The following is a 17,824-nucleotide window of genomic DNA, read 5'->3' as shown; positions in this document are numbered from 1 at the left end:
CTGAGAACATTTGACTTCTTTTTTTCTGTAGGTTACTGAAAGTCATGTCTTGCACCAAAGCTGGAGCATGCACAGATTTTTCCTGAACAGGTGGAGAATTCTTCCCAGTCAAGTGTTTTTTTTTCTCACCTTTTGTGATTTTCTTTCAAGTTCTCTAAATTTCTATTTTGCTGACATCCAGACAGTGCACTTACTAGCCAGTGACTGAAATGTACCCAGCATTATGAGTACAGTGGTGCTCTTCTGAGTTTGTGTTCACACTGTGAGAGCTGAAATTAAGCTGTTACTCAGTGTGCAGCCATCTTGGAAGTGATGTTGCCTGTATTCTTATGACTACAGCATGACTTCTATCCCAGGTTTCAGACTTGATTCCATCTTCCTTTTTTATGCAGTGAGATTTGGAAGGTACTGCTAGATACTGTGACCTTTTCTTGAGATGTAGCATTCTCTTAATGAAATTAAATTGAAATGCCATCCCCTCGAGAAACAAAAGTGAAAAGTTCCAGCCCTGGGGAGTGTAGGAGTTGCCATTTAATTTTGGCTTCCCCATCCTGAAGAATTGCAGGGGGTCTGGAAGTGGAAAATCATGTGAAGTGCGTGAACACACAGACACATCAGGGATATGTGATTGGCCTTTCCCAGCTGTGAAAGCTGTAGTCTCAAATGAGACCATAGACTTATGGGCATGGTGTGCGCAGATGTATGCATGCCCCTTTGTACCAGTGGGTGTGCATCAGTCAGTGCCAGCAAGGATCTGGGGACATTGAGGAAAAAAGAACATGATAGGCTTATGAATGATTTCCTTGTGTGATCTGCCCTTGACTCGCATAACACTATCTTCTACAGAGGAGTTGATGGCTATTGGGGAAAAATATAGTTTTATATCAAGTCCACAAAAATGTACCTTGGGGGGGGGGGGGGGCACATTTGATGGTTGTTTTTTTTTTTGGCATGTCTGCATTTGGTAACCTTGCAGGAGATTGCTGATCTTTGCTTTGAACAGTCTCTACTATGTTAACAGAGGCTTGTCCTTTGGCTTGCTGTCTGGCCCTTATAAATCTGTACCAGAGTTTTGACAGTTTGACAGAGACCTTGCAGGAGAAGGGTCTTTCTGGTATTCCAATACTTTGATGGTTGGTGATGGACATTGCGAGAGGTATAAGTACTTTGTTGAAGCCTCACTTTGGAACCTGCTGTGCATTAGTTTGGGAGATGTGACTATAAACTGAGAAGTTGACTGTGTGACTGATGAAGAGCATCATATGCATTGAATCAGTGCGAAGATTGATCTTGTGCTGGTCTGCACTTCCTTCCCACAACTTACGACAAGAAGATCATGCTTTTGGTCTTAGAGTAGAGAACACAGAGGTGTATGTGATGGATTTCAGTCTACAGCATCTTCTTCTCATAGCATTTTTTCTTTCATTTGGGGAACAGACCAAGAATTAGAGAAAGCAGGATGTAAACAGTGACTGATTTAGCTTTTAGTACATTTAATCAGAGCTGCTGTTAATACTCCTGAGTTTTTAAAGTATATTGCTGCATTACTCATTCTGTTTTGTCTTTGTGTTTTTATTGTAGTCAAATGAGAAGAAACAGGATGTTGGAAAGTTTGTAGAACTTCCTGGTGCAGAAATGGGAAAGGTAGTAGTAAGGTTTCCACCAGAAGCCAGTGGGTGAGTATATAATCAAATGCAAAAGATTAAAGTTGCAAAATATCTGCTTTTCAGATCCAAGGTAAAATGCTTTGTGCTCTGTTTATTACGTTAACAATATTGAATATGATACAAAAGAAGAGGTAATGATTAGAAACAGTAGCTCAAGGAAAAGTTTTTTCTGTATTCCTCTCTGTAGTACTAAGCAAAGAGTGAAAACATTCAGTTGCTCTACGGTATACTCGCATTTAGATTAACATCTGAAAAATGGTAGCAGATTTGACCGTTAGAAAACTCGGTAGTTTATATGCATAGCCCCCTGCAGAATAATTAGTTTATATTGTAAAATAGTCACGTGATAATTTTGACTGTACATTGAATTCTGTTTGAGCTGTCAGCAGTGTATCATGTCTCCATTTTATTAGCAAAGGGCAGTACTGATATTTTCAGTTTATGCAAAATGGTATGGAGTGTTGCATGTGCTTAGCGAGGCATGTACAGGTTTAATATTTTTCAGTGACACCACTTTTATCAGCGGGCTATTTTGTTATTTTACAAATGAGTGGCTCTGGATGAAGTGGGAGGCAAGCTGTCATGCCCTCAATGCGATATTCTTCCATTTAGCAGAGTAGGCCATCATTGAAATGCACTTCACTGAAATGTACAGTTAGTGAGACATGCATGCTTTTGTGAAAGCAGATGCTGTTTCATTGCTGTATGAAAGAGTTATTTGATCTCTAATCTGGTTTTGCAGACCCTCTGCATTGGTCCACTGTTGGTATTACCTTTCCTTCTTGTAGATACCAATCTCGCCATATTGTTTCTAGCAGCTGGATTTGGGGATGTTTAAGCCTCCTAGAGATTATTGTCATGGCATCACTCACTGAAGTAGGAGGGTGCATTTAGTCCCTATGCTTCTCATCTTTTTCTGCTGTGTGCACATTTCTTACAGTATTAATAGTGTTTGTTAAAAAAATATATTCTGTAGCTTGTCATGCCATAGAGTGCAGCTGTGATGCTGCCGATGCACCTTCCTGGGCTTCATCTACTGGGTCTGTCTTAAGGAGGCATACCTGGTTGAAACTCCACACTTTACCTGAAGGTATCAAAATTTTACAAGATGCAGCCCTAAATAAAATAAAATTAAAAAAAAAACTGTTGACCTGCTGCTACTGCTGAAATTCTTAAAAGCCTGCAAGACAGAGGCAAAATATTGCAAGATTTCAGACAGATTTTTCTGTCACTGGTTCCTGTTTTCCAGAGGAGCTACCCTTCTGAGGCTGGCCCCTTTTCTGTAGAGGACACAGTCAGCAAAAACAGTAAGAAGTTTACTAAAAAGAAATTCCGGGAAAGATCTAAACTTCAGTGAACAAAAGGTTCCTTTCCAGACAAATTTATCACTTTGTGCTCTCTGCTTCTTCCTCTCACCTGTACTTATCCACTCTTCTCTCAAGTTATCTTTTCTGTTTCCTGTATGGATACTGATACTTTCAGACTAATGGATCGACAGCATTCTCAACAAAGGATGCACACTGACATGACTTTCTTTAATGACCCACTTAGGTGTACCAAATGTATCCTCAAACCAAGAGCCCTTTATTTCCCATTCTGGAGGAACTGAGTACTGTAAAAGCAGCTCCTGTGCACCAGCAGGGAAAAGGTTCTTCACAAGGCCTTTCTTAGTTCCGTGAAGACCTGTCGGGCCCAGTTTCATATAGACACATTTCAATTTTAAAACATGACTATAAAGTGTTTGTACTAGCTAAAAGAATAGCAAAGGTGTTGCCAAAATTGATAGATATGGATCAGTGTGGTTTTGTGGAGGGGAAATAAACATTTGACAACATTAATAGAACAATAATGATCCAGAAGGAAGCAGAATGTAAGAAAATACAACTGTTGTTGGTGGGTCATGATGCAGAGAAAGTGATTGACAGAGTAAGTTGGGATTTTGAGTAGAATAGTGGAAGCATTTGCCTAGTCAAAAGAGAAGGGGACAGGGGAGTCTGTTCTAGTAAAGTTTTTTTGTTGAATCTAGAACTGAAGCTGCTGTGAAAGAGGATAAATAGTAGGGCATATAAAATGTATGATAACTATAAGAGTCAGAGGAGGTTAGAAAAGATTGGGAAGAGACCGGAAAAAAACGTTTGAGGGATCAAAAGGAGCATGTATGTATGGCTCCCAAATAAGCAAAGTCCAGAAGGTTTAGGATTTTTGCTTGTAAGTGTTTGCATAGATATTTCAGTACCACAAGCAGGCTTCAAATAATTTTTTTCTTCAGGTGTATAGCAAATGTTGGAGGTGTGATAGGGAAGAAAGGGGGTAACTGGGAACATGTTTTTTGGGAGGGTAATGAGCTGAGCTGGCTGATTAAAAAAATCCCTACAGAATTCTGTGTCAGAATTATTGGGGAAGCAAATGGTTGTAACTAAAGTAGTGATTCTTTTGAGCAACACAGGATCTCAATTACCTAGACACGGTATGGGCTTAAATGTAATTCTATGGACTGCAAAAAAAAAAAAAGTTAGAAAGTGGAAAAAAAATCCAAATCAACTGTGAAGTTCAGTATTGTAAGAGAGATAAAAGAACTGGAAATGGGAGCTTTAGAAAATGGAATGAGCAAATTTCACAAATAAATGGAATTTGTGGGAACAATGCATGCAAAGTGTTGAAGAAAAGTGAGATTTAAAGGAAGGCAGGAATTGAGCAATTTATTCAGTGATGGACTAAATGAGAGTTGTAAGGGAAGAAGACGCATATAATGTATGTAAATGGAAGAAATGTTAAACTATTTTGCTAAAAAAAAAACATGCCAACATGCGTGGGGAAAAGGATGCCATTTCATTCTCATGGAAAGGGAAATTCTGTGTCTTCTCTCCTTTCCTCTGACTCTGTCATACTCAGAATCAGAAAAGACAAGTCAAAGGTGATCTTTCACGTGGCCAAGGGCAGTTATCTCTCAGGATGGACTTTGTCGCACAACAGAAGGACTCTCTCATTCACTTGACTTTTTGGATTATAGTATTCTAATGCCATCCTCACGCCTTTTTTCCTGAGGATGTGCTGCAGGTGTTACAGGAGGCTACAAAACCTGCTACCAAAAAAATCTTATGTTTATCAATGTAAAAGGTTTTCTGTTTGCTGCAAAAAAGAAAAAAAAAAACTTCAGTCAGGTATTCCTGCTGTTCTTTATCTGTGCGAGTTGCTCATTTCATGACTGGCATAATATTCCATCAAGGCACATTTGTTAGTCATAGCCATCTGTCTACTCTTAGATCCACCAGTTTCTGTGCATTTTGAGATCAATCAATTTTTGAAAGGTGTCTTACATGTTAGACCACCAAGAAAGTCCCTACTTCCTCCTTGGAACCTGCGATTTGTATGGTGAAGTTGATTCTCTGTCCTTTTGAGACCACTTTTGTCCTTTTTGAAAATTTTTACTTGGAAAACAATTTTATTAGTTGCCCTTACCTCATTTTAAAAGGTCTCTGTGTTACAAGCCCTGATTGCTTTTCCTTTTCCTAGTTTTCCATGAGGACAAGGTAACCCTCAGAATAACCCTTTGTTTCACACTCAAGATGGTTAACTAAATTTCTGTAAATCAGTCAGTAAGCATCCCTACTTTCTACCCTAATCTTACGTGAAAAAAAAAAAAGTTTTACATAAAGATAAGTAGCTAAAATTCTATCCTCAAAGCAAAAAATAATGTGAAGGCTGGCCAGCTATTTGTTACCTTTCAGGACAAGAAGTTGGAAAGCCTAGCATCAAAGCAGACCATTTCTGGATGGATTTTCTTGGGCATTTCTTTGGGAAATCACTTCCTCACTAGGTTAAAACCCATTCCACCAGAGCAGCTGCTGCTTCAGGGTTCTTGTTTCAAGGGGCTGATCTCTAGCTCGATCCAAGAAGCTGACACGGGGTTCTCTGTTCACACTTACTAAACACTGCAGAATTGATGTTTTCTCCACATTCAGGGCTGGTTTTGCCAGTTCTGTCCTTCAAGGGAAATTGCACTCCAGTTGCTGTACTGTATCCTCCTCCCAGATATTCTAAAAGTTTTGGGAATGTTAGCATAGATAGTGACTACTGCAGCAGTGGTCAGCGAAGGATGTAGCTATGTAAGGTCTTACAGTAATAAATGGCATCACTGTTGCGGTGTGAGCATCCTCCCTAATTCCCCATTCTCTTTGTTTTTTATTTTCCTTTCTAGCAGAGGTAGACCTCTAGTTTCCATCGTCCTCTCTGTAAGATGGTGGTTTGGGACAAGAAAGTCCTGAGGATTTTCGTGCCAGTACATACCTTATGTACTCCTTGCATTTTCATGTTTTGGGCATATGTTTGATATACAGTACAAGAGAAAGATGTCCAAGCTTTACAGTATTGACTGGATGTATGGTATCTTTCTCTGGATACTTCCCATACATAGCAGATACTACAGCGGTGATCTAAATGAACATTTGCTGCTCTGAGAAGCTCTTGTACCAATGTACTTTAGCCAAGAGAAGTAAATCAAGGTTCAGGACTGGTTAAAAAAGATTAGACAAAGCTTTTCACTGTTTTTAGAGTGTTGGCTCTACTTTCCTGTGAAAATATTTATATAGTTTATCGTTTTTGGTGGGAAGGGAATTGTGCATCTTAATGAAAGTAAGCGGTCAGGTTCACTTGAAAAGTATCCCAGAAAAGGATATGTAGTAATGCATGAAATTGCAGATTGTGAAGGACCAGTTTGTAACAAAAAGACAGAGAATATATGTAGATAGAACAGATATACCATGTTACATTTTCATTTAGTTGTCCAGAATGATAATGGAGTTTATGTGCAGGAAAAAAAACAGGATAAGATGTTGACGTGTATTTGTAATAGTAATGTACAGATAATGTTACAAGAAAAACACATCCTAAAGAACATGAGAGATTTGTAAAGAAAGTGGGAAGGAGTTTGTCTTTGCTAGAACAGAAGGAGATTGAAAGAAAGATGTCTTAATTAAAAAGATTTTGGATAAAAGATTGAGTAACACATAGGATAGGCAGGGAGGATTTATAATGGTGAGAGGTTATTGGCAGTGCATGAAAATTTTACTGGCTGCAGTATACGTTCCACCAAAAGCACTGAGACAATGTATTAGAAGTTATAGCCTTTCAAGGATGTATTGCAGTGGCCAGAGATTGGAACACAGAACATAGTTTCTGGAGGGCCAAGATGTCATAATACTGGCTAAGGTCAGAAATACTTATTTGGGCTCATCGATGTAGTGAAAATAAGACTGAAGTGGAACATACAAATTTATAGCAAGTATGGTTCAAAGACAAGATTAGATAGATGTTAAATACTGAAAAAAAAATGCTGTAATCTGGTGTGAACCATGAAAACACATCCAGTGACAGCAGCAGCCCATGCACTTAATACAAGTTGCATGGAAGTAAAAATGTGTTGTCAAACATCGGCGTTTTTCAGAATTTCTTCTGAAAGGAAACCATTTAATGATTGAGTAGATCTAACTTTTAGTAAAATGTTAGCGGATGTTCTTAATGTTTCACTTTTGCAGTCATCACATTTGGGTTATCTGCTTGCAGTAGCCCTCAGTCTGCCTGATTATCAAAGTCTTGTGTCCTGAGTCGGTTGCCGTCTCATATTCCGAGACGTCAGGTAAGTCAGGGGTATAAAGCATGCTGCCGACGCCATTACATCAGTCTTTCTTGCCGTGCGGTGCCCGAAGCAGAAGCAGTTAGGAAGTGCTGGTTGGCCGACCGACTCCTGAAATTTTCATTTTCGAGTTTCAGAATCGAAGTCGTCAACTAAAGCTAAGTACCCCGTTGGGGAAACTTTTTCTTGCTCTTTACCGATGTCAGTAAAAGTCAATAATTGTATTTCTTGTGGAAAGCAAATACCTCACAAAGGTTTTCATTCGTACTGTATTCTTTGCCTAGGCCCTGACCACGACGTACTTCGCTGTCGGTTTTGTGCCTTATTTAAGCAATAAACTATTCGTCGTCGGTATATTTACGCTTCTAAATATTTTGATACTCCGTTCAATTATCCAGATATGTCTTCGGTAAGCCGTCCGACTACCGACATTCTGAAAAAACGCACCGATAAAGACAGAGACAGGCTGCCTAGGTCCAAAGCTGCCGACGACTCTTCTCCTAAGCCAGTTGCCAGTTCACCGGTACTCAGTGAGGCGCTTTCGCAGCCCCTGATACCCGCTACTTAAGATTCGCAGGCCTCTACTGAGACCCATTCGGAGTCTGGTTTGCCACAAGATGCTTCAACTGTGGAACCTGCAGATGTCTCTACCTTGTATGGGTCCAGAGCCGCTGTGCAGGCACCGGCTTCTGAGGGTGTATTCAGGCCTACCAAATTGCATATTAAACCGACACCATCTTCTTCTTCAAGGCCTAAAACTCGAATTATGCCTAGAAAGCCGATACCCAGACCACATGGCCAGGCCTCTATGCCTAAAAAACAGATAAGAATGTCTGAAGACCTTATTACTCTAATCAAGGGAAGCCAACCTTCCCCCTCTAAGAGACCTAGGACTGAATTTGCTTATGATACTTCTGACCACGATTCTGACATTTCTGTTTCCTCTGATGACCAGGATTTACCCTTATCTACCTATGTGGATTCTGATGCAGAGGACTCTATTCCCTTTGCTTCCCCCCCAGAGGATTTCTCTTTTGGTGAAACCCTGCATACTCTTAGGGAGCACTTTCGCTGGGAAAGCCAGGATTACTCTGATTCTAAAAAAAGGCTTGGGGATTTCTTACTCCTGCCCCAGCACAGGCCTTTAGCTATCCCTCCTGTACTAGACATTGTTGATGATGCCTTTTCTGAATCTAGCTTGGCCCCTGACTCTTTACCTCCTGCTCCCAGAAAACCTGATTGATATTACAGGGTTCCTGACTCTCACAAGTTCCTTTTTAAAAATCCTGCTGTGGATCCTGAAACCATTTCACAGGGAACCAAGGGCATCAAGGCTACTACTGCTAAAAATCCTACCCCCTCTGATAGACAACTCCATGGCACTGGATAGATGGGGTAAGAAAGTATACACTTCTGCAACTTTGGCCATTAGGGCTTTAAACTGCCAGTTTCATATGTTAAAATATCAGCAGCATATCATTGGATTGCTTAAACAGAAAATTATGTTGATTCCTGATTGTGCTGAAAATAAGGATTTACAGGATTTAATGCATTCTGCTGAACAGGTTGGAAAGCATATTTTGCAATGTGGTTTTGATTCACTAGAGGCATCTTGCAGGGCTGCTGTCACTGGGTCTGTACTTAGAAGGCATGCTTGGCTTAAGGAGCAATCTTTGCCAGATCATGTTAAAGCTAAATTGCTGGATGCTCCCTTAAATCAGAACTGCCTGTTTGGCAACAAAGCAGAAGAAGTTCTTAAAAAGATGGAGGAAAAATCTAAATCTATGCAAACTGTTAAAGGTTTCCTACAAGTACAACCGCCAAGATTAGTAGGCATTGGCCCTCTAAGAATTTGTCTTTTCCTGCCTCTTCCAGGCCTTCTCAGTCCAAACCCAAAACCAGCAGAACACCCAGGCTTCAGTCCCAGGGTATGCACAACACTAAACAGTGGGGGGCTTCCACTTCCAAATCAGTGAGTAGTAAGACTCCCCTCTCTGGTAAACTGTCTCAGTGACTCAACTTTAAAACTTCCAAGCACTACTCAACTGACTGCTCTTTTAGGGGGAAAGATTGCTCTGCAGGCAAAAAACTGGGAACTCATTACCCAGGACAAATGTGTGTTGTTTCCCAAGGATACAGATTTCACTTCCACATGTTACCAACCCCAAAGGTTAGCCAGATCTACCCCCAAATCAGTGGGCAGAGGCTCAAAAGCAAGTACTCTCGCTCTCTCAAGCATAAAGGCTATTCAAACTGTACCAGAAGAGGAAAAGGGACAAAGTTTTTACTCAAGACTTTTCCTGGTGCCCAGAAAAGACGACTCTTGGCGTCCCATCCTGGACCTTTCCATATTAAACACCTTTTTTACTGATTCCAAAAGTCAAGATGCTAACTCTTCACCAGTTACTTCCTATGCTAGGCAAAGATGCCTGGTTGGCAACATTGGATTTAAAAGAAGCCTACCCGCACATCCCAATCAGGGAATCTTGCAGAAGATACCTACGCTTCAAAGCAGGCTTACATGCACCATCAGTTCTCTGCACTAACCTTTGGCTTATCTACTGTGTCCAGGGTATTCACAAAGTGCCTAGCTCCAGTCACTGCATTTTGCCGGCAAAGAAATATTCAGATATACCCATACCTGGGCGATTGTCTAATTCAGGCAGAAAGCCAGGACATACTTTTGAATCATCTGGCATTTGCACAAAAGGTGCTAACTTGTCTGGGGTACACCATAAACGAAAAGAAATCACATCTGGTACCCTGTCAACAAATTATATTCCTGGGAGCAAGCTTGAACACAACTTCCCAGATGGCTTTCCTCACGCCATAGAAACAAATTCATTTGACAACTTACTTCAAACTAATGGCCACAAAAACCCTGCTATCTTCAAGGCAAATACTGCAAGCCTTGGGGTTCATGGCCTCCTGCATTCTATAATTCCATATGCAAGACTGCATATGAGGAAACTACAATGGTATCAACATTCTCATGATCTAGAAGCAATGATCCCTATCATACCTTGCCTACAGTTAAGAGTTCCTTTGGTGGGCAGAGGCCTGCCCCTAAACAAGGGACTACCATTCACTCTACCCCCTGCCACCCAAACCCTAACAGACGCATGCATGGGGGGGCTCACATGGCAGGGAAGTGCATTCAGGGCAAATGGAACCCAACTCAAATGCACCTGCATATCAATCAAAAAGAAATGTTAGCTGTACAGAATGCTCTGACAGCCTTCAAGGACCACATTCTTCCAGGACAATTAATGGTAATGACTGACAATACCACTTATGTGGTACATAAACACACAGGGGGGTACCCATTCTTACCCCCTCTGCAGACTAGCCTTGGCTCTGTGGAACATGGCCTTGAGCTACCAAGTGCATCTACAGGCTCAGTGCCTGCCAGGATAACTAAGTACACTGGAAGACGACTTAAGCAGTTCATGGACCCACACGAGTGGAAACTGTAACCAAAGATTTTCAACATGTTGATAAATAAATGGGGGAGCCCAGATATAGACCTGTTTGCTTCCACCCAGAACTACCAACTGGACAAATTCTGCACAAGGACTCCCCACAAACAAGCTTGGAAAGTGGATGCTCTGTCTTTCAGCTGGAAAAATCTATCAGTTTATGCCTTTCCTCCTTTGCCTCTCCTCTCCAAAGTACTACTAAAGATCAAACAGGACAAACCAAGCATGATACTGATTGCACCATACTGGCCACGCCAACACTGGTACCCCCCCTTGCGCAGTTTGTCACTGCTGGCTCCATGGCACCTGCCTCAGACCTACCCTGCTGTCACAGCAGGAGAGCCAGATTCTGCACCCTCAGCTTCAAACCCTGACCCTGGCAGTCTGGCTAATTTCCTAATCTCTCCATTACCATCCCTAGTAAACAAGTGTTGGATGTCATTTTGGAGGCAAGGAGGCCTAGTACTAGAAAATCGTATGCTGAAAAATGGAAAAGATTCTGTGCCTGGAACCAAACTCAAGGGATGGGCACAGCAGCGCCCAATTTACCTCAGATTTTTCAATACTTAACTGAGATGCTTCACAAGGGCCTTTCTTTTTCCTCCATCAAAATTCACTCCTCAGCCATTTCAGCTCATTGCAACACAGAACTTCCCATCTTTTCTCCTCCACTGCTCAAGCAGTTCCTCAGAGGGGCCAAAAACTTAAGACCACCCAGGAGAGCCCCAACTCCAGCCTGGGACCTTAACTTTGTATTGGAAAAACTCACTCTTCCTCCTTTTGAGCCAGCTGCAAGTGCAGAGTTAAAAATTATTTCTTGGAAAACAGCCTTCGTTTTAGCAATTACTTCAGCAAGAAGGGTATTTGAACTATAGGCCCTTATGGCAGTGGAGCCTTTCATCATCTTTCATGTGGACAGGGTGTCCCTCAGGACCAGTCCTTCTTCATGCCCAAGGTAGTATCCAGTGTGGCTCTTAATCAGTCCATTCATTTGCCAACCTTCTTTTCTAATCCATAGAACAAAGGGGAAAGGATCCTGCACTCCTTAGATGTGCACAGACAACTTAGATTTTACTTGGACAGGACTAAACCTCAAAGGAAATCTGAACAACTGCTGGTGGCATTTGCTGTAGGGGCAGAGGGGAAGGCTATTTCAAAGCAAACCATTTCTAAATGGCTAGGCCATTGCATTCATTTCTGCTATAGGCACCATGGAAAACCTATCCTACAGGGGATTAGACCCCATTCAACCAGGGCGGCATCTACCTGTACAGCCTTTTTCAGAGATGTATCTACCAGGGACATCTTAGAAGCTGCTACCTGGCATTCTGTACATATTTTCACCAAGCATTACCATTTTTTCTTTAAATCCAGAGCTGGCTTTGCCACTGCAGTCTTGCAGGGCCTTATAGCTGGTCCTAATGCTATCTAAATGCCTCCTCCCATCCTTAGCTTTGAGAATCTACCCAAATGTGATAACTGCAACAGTAAAACACGAAGAACATAGTACAGTTGTGTACACTTACCATAAATGTAGATGTTCGAGTGTATTCACTGTTGCAGTCCTGGTTACCCTCCCTCCAGCCCCTGACTACTTTTGGCTATACCTTTACTGTCCTTTACTATGCTTAAAAGCTTTTTGGTGTATTTGCTTTTTTATTGGAGGTGTAACCTTGTAATCTGAGGTTTCTGATTATGAAGATGTCCCCTTATCTGTTTATGAGGATTCAGATGCAGAGGAATCCATTCCTTCTGCCTTCCCTCCAGAGGATTTTTCTTTTGGTGAAACCCTTAATATTTTGAGAGAGCATTTCCATTGGGGATGCCAGGATTATCCTCAGTCTAAAAAGAGACTCAGGAATTTTAGATCTGCCACAGCACAGACCCTTGGCTATCCCTCCAGTGCTGGATGTTGTGGATGATGTGTTTATGGAATCCAGTCTAACTCCTGATACTTTACTCCCTGCTCGAAGGAGACCTGACAGGTACTACAGAGAGTCCCTGACTCACACAAATTTCTCTTCAAAAATCCTACTGCTGACCCAGAGGTCATCTCCCAAGGACCTAAAGGAATAAAAGCAACTACAGCTAAGTATCCCACCCCCTCGGACAGGGATTCCTGAGCTTTAGACAGATGGGGTAATAAAGTATACACCTCTGCAACTCTCGCCATTAGAGCATTAAACTGTCAGTTCCACATGCTGAAATACCAGCAACATACTATGGAACTTATTAAGCCAAAATTATGTACCTTTCCTGACTGTGCAGAAAATAAAGAATTACAGGACCTTATGCATTCGGCAAGCCAAGTCAGCAAGCATACCCTGCAATGTGGGTTTGACGCCCTAGAAGCATCTTGCAGGGCAGCAGTCACAGGTTCTGTACTTGGAAGGCATGCCTGGCTTAAGGTGCAGACCTTGCCAGACCAGGTCAAATCAAAACTATTGGATGCTCCTCTGAACAAGGACAATCTGTTTGGCACCAAAGCAGAAGAGGTTTTAAAAAAGATGAAAGAAAAGGCTAAGATTTTTTGCAAGTGCAGCCTCCAAGATTTAGTAGGCATTGCCCTTCAAAACATTGGTCCTTTCCAGCACCCTCAAGGACATCTCAAACTAGACCCAGGGGAAACAGAGCCCCCAGATTACAGTCTCAGGGTATGCAGAGATCTAAGCAGTGGAGTACCTCCGCTTCTGAAGCAGGGAGTACTAAGTCACCCCCTTACAGAATGAATTCACAATAACTTCTCAACTCCACCCCTCACCTCTGCCCAATGGCTCATGCCCCTAGGAGGATTGCCCACCATGCAAAAAACTGGACCTCCATCACCAACAATCGATGGGTCCTCAACATATAGTATTCCAGGGGCACAGATTTTATATCCACATGCTGCCAACCCCAAAAGGGTTCCCAGATCTTCCTCCAAACCAGTGGGCAGAGGCACAAAACCAAGTTCAGTCCCTGCTCTCCATAAGGGGAATTCAGCCTGTTCCTGCAGAACAGATAGGCCAAGGTTTTTATTCCAGACTTTTCCTGGTACCCACAAAAGAGGGCACCTGGCACCCAATCTTAGATCTGTCCATTCTAAACACCTTCCTGGTGGTACCAAAATTCAAAATGCTCACCCTGCAGCAGCTTTTGCCCCTATGCTGGTTAGCCACCCTAGACCTAAAGGGAGACCTATGTGCACATCCCAATAAGGGACTCCCGCAGGAAATATTTACGCTTCAGGGCAGGATCTATGCATTACCAGTTCTCTGCACTTCCCTTTGGCTTATCCACTGCTCCCAGAGTGTTCACAAAATGCCTGGCTCCAGCCATTGCCTATTGCAGACAGAGAAATATTCAAATTTCCCCCTACTTGGAAGGTTGCCTAATTCAGGCAGACAGTCAGGAAAAGTTGTTGCAGCACTTGACATTTGTAAAGAACCTTCTACCCTCCCTGGGGTACACTATCAACAAAAAGAAATCCAAACTAGTCCCCAGTCAAAAAATTGTATTCCTGGGAGCAAGCTTGGATACAGCATCCCCAATGGCATTCCTTACTCCAGAAAAACAAGCCTATCTGACAGGCTACTTCGCTCAAATGGCCACCAGAGCCCAGCTATCCACAAGGTTCATGGCCTCCTGCATTCTACTAATTCCATATGCCAAACTGCATATGAGGAAACTTCAGTGGTACTTAAGTCTTTGGTGCCAACATTCACAGGACCTGGAAACGATCATACCTATGATACCTTGTCTAAGGAAAGAGTTCTTTTGGTGGGCAGCAGCATGCAACCACAACAACTGGCTTCCCTTTACACAGTCCCACGCTAACCAGACCCAGACACATCAGATTATGCATGGGGGACACATCTGGAAGGCAGATGCATTCAGGGCCACTGGATCCCAAATCAGATTCATCTACACATCAACCAAAAAGAGATGCTATAGCTGTTCAACATGCTCTGACAGCTTTCAGATGCCTACTCTCACCAAGGCCCTTACTAATCAAAACCGACAACACCACAGTGATGTGGTGCCTAAACAAGCAGGGGGGAACCCACTCTTACCCCCTCTGCAGGCTAGCCATGACCCTGTGGAACACAGCCTTGGACATGTGTATTCACCTGTAAACTCAATTCCTGCCAGGGAACCAAAACTCTCTGGCAGACAACTTAAGCAGAAATCTCCTAGACCTACACGAGTAACAATTAAACCACAACACCTTCATCCTTGTGACCCAGAAATGGGGTACTCCGAAGGTGGACCTATTTGCCTCCTCCTACAACCACCAGCTCAGCAAATTCTGCACCCGGGAACCTCACAGCAAGGCCTGGAAAGTGAATGCCCTATCCTTCCAGTGGGTAAACCTCACAGTCTATGCATTTCCCCCTCTTCCTCTTCTTACAAGAGTATTATTTAAGATAATGGAGGAAAGACCAAGGGCAATCCTGATTGCCACAGACTGGCCACGCCAACACTGGTACCAGCTACTGCACAGTCTGTCACCTTTGCCTCCATGGCACCTACCCCAAATCCCTACTCTCCTGACTTAGCAGGAGGGACAGTTTTTTCATCCACAGTTGCAGACCCTAAACCTTGCAGCCTGGCTTATCCCTTGACTTCTCCTCCAGTGGCCAGCCTAAGCAAGCAGGTACTGGATATCATACGTGAAACCAGATTAACCAGTACAAGGAAATCCCATGCTGACAAGTGGAAAAGGTATTGTTCCTGGATTCACACTTAAGGAGCGGATACAGCACAGCCCTCCTTGCCTCTCATCCTGGATTACCTAGCAGACCTTCTCCACAGAGGCCTCTCTTTCTCCTCAATTAAGATCCATGCCTCTGCCATCTATGCTTATTACAGCACTGAACCACCTCTCTTCTCTCACCAAGCCATTCCTGAGAGGGGCTAACCACTTAAGGCCACCGAGAAGAGCCCCCACCCCTGCTTGGGACCTTAACTTTATGTTGGAAAAGCTCACTCTACCCCCCTTTGAGCCTGCAGCGTCAGCAGAGTTAAAATTCCTCTCTTGGAAAATAGCCTTGCTTCTGGTCATCACTTCAGCTAGAAGTGTGTCTGAGCTACAAGCACTTATGGCTGTTGAACCCTTCATTATTTTTCATGCTGACAGGGTCTCCCTCAGGACTAATCCAACTTTCGTGCCTAAAGTGGTGTCCAGTGTGGCTCTCAACCAATCTATCCATTTGCCACCTTTTTCCCTAGTCCTCAAAATAAGGGGGAAAGGATCCTGCACTTTAGATGTGCACAGACATCTCATATTCTACCTTGATAGGACTAAGCCCTTTAGGAAATCTGCCCAGTTACTAGTCAGCTTTGCACCAGGGGCAGAGGGCAAGGCCATATCAAAACAAACCATCTCCAAATGGTTAGCACACTGTATCCATTTCTGTTGCAAACACCATGGGAAACCTCCTCCTCAGGTAGTCAGAGCGCATTCCACTAGGGCACCTTCACCCTCTACAACCTTTCTCAGAGGAGTCCCTACCAGGGACATTCTGGAAGCTGCTACCTGGAGTTCTATTCATACCTTCACCAAGCATTACCACCTGTCTATTTCCTCCAAATCCAGGGTGGGATTTGCAACAGCACTCCTGCAGGGCATACTAGCCAGCCCCAACTCTTCTTGACTGCCTACACCCATTCTTCAGCTTTGGGAATCAACCCAAGTGTGATTGCAACAGGGAAACACGAAGAACATAGTACAGTTGTGTACACTTACCTTAAATGCAGATGTTCCCGTGTATTCACTGTTGCAGTCCTTGTTTCCCACCCTCCAGCCCCCTTGTATCTCGCTCTTCCTCACTCCTTACAGGACTATTGGTATTTACTTTTTACTGGTGATGTTTTTCCACCATAACTTAGCTCCCTTTTTGGGGGCTCCTGACATTTGGGGCAAGAAAAACTTATGTAATGGCGTCGGCTACCTGTTTTTATACCTCTGACGACCAGATGTCAGTACTGAAGCGACAGCAACTGACGCAAAAATACTAAGCCTCTGGTATTTGGGCTGACTGAAGGCTACCCCTGGCAGGATAACCCAAGTGTGATGACTGCAACAGTAAATACACTCTAACATCTACATTTATGGTAAGTGTACACAACTGTACTTTATTGATTGCAGACTAATTTTACTTGCTGGAAAACATGACACTGGCTCTGAAATTGATGATTCTTTTTATGTCCGACTGCTTAAGTCCTTGCTTTTAGGATTTGCTGTGTATCGGCAGGGGATATGCCGAGAGGGATTATGTGGAGAATTTGACAGGTGTACCGGGGGTGGGGTTGATGCATCCATAGTAGTTTTGATAGTTAATCTCGGCATTGTGAGGCATAGAGATTTAATTTTTAGTACTACTCAAAGTGGTGGTGGGACACTGCTGTTGCAAGGCACGTGAATGTGCATATCCCTTATTGTGTCCTAAACAGCTGGAGAAATTTGAATTAGCTTCCTTTACAGTGGTGATTGGGGAGAAGGCTGTGTTGCACATACCTAAAGACAATTTAGCCAGTCAGCCTAAACAGCATGCACTACATGAAAAGAGACATAGAGGAGCTCTCTGATCATGTAGCCCAGGCTGGTATGACCCTGACCTTGAGCAGCATCTTACCCTCACCTAGAATGATGCCACAGTACAAAGACAAAATGATCGATTTTAACAATTGGCTAAAATTTTGGTGTCATTCAAAGAGGATCCAGTGTCTGTCAGCCTGGGATGACATGCTCGACAAGCCACGTTGCTTCGCTAGGGACGGCTTGCACCTGTCACCACTGGGCTTTCGGATATTGGCAAAGGCTCTTGCCACCCACATAGTGCCTTTTTTAGGCAAGGCTCAAAAGTCAAACCCACCCTCATAGACAGCACAAGGAACAAGAAACTAAGGGTAATGCTGCTAAACGCCAGAAGTCTTAAACTCAAGATGCACGCCCTCGAAGCTCTCCTCAGTATGGAGAACATCGATATCTGTGCAGTGACAGAAACCTGGTTCAAGGCTCCAGAGAGCACCCCAGCACTACCAGGCTATACCTCATATCATGC

The 17,824-nt window shown here is 43.0% G+C and overlaps 1 protein-coding gene across 13 annotated transcripts in view; it reads left to right on the top strand.

Moving 5' to 3' along the window:
- EPRS1 (glutamyl-prolyl-tRNA synthetase 1) overlaps positions 1-17,824 on the top strand; it is a 1,752,234-nt gene that overhangs the window by 424,397 nt on the left and 1,310,013 nt on the right. For all 13 annotated transcript variants that reach the window (XM_044061601.1, XM_044061548.1, XM_044061611.1 and 10 more), the window contains one exon: positions 1,582-1,676. In XM_044061601.1, the coding sequence (XP_043917536.1) occupies positions 1,582-1,676 (95 nt within the window). The remainder of the gene's footprint in view (positions 1-1,581; positions 1,677-17,824) is intronic.

The sequence above is a fragment of the Protopterus annectens genome, chromosome 1.part0 (genome assembly GCF_019279795.1).
Source record: "Protopterus annectens isolate FY-2018-M chromosome 1.part0, PAN1.0, whole genome shotgun sequence".
In the NCBI taxonomy this organism is placed as follows: domain Eukaryota; kingdom Metazoa; phylum Chordata; order Ceratodontiformes; family Protopteridae; genus Protopterus; species Protopterus annectens.
This window is presented reverse-complemented; position numbering and strand designations above follow the sequence as displayed.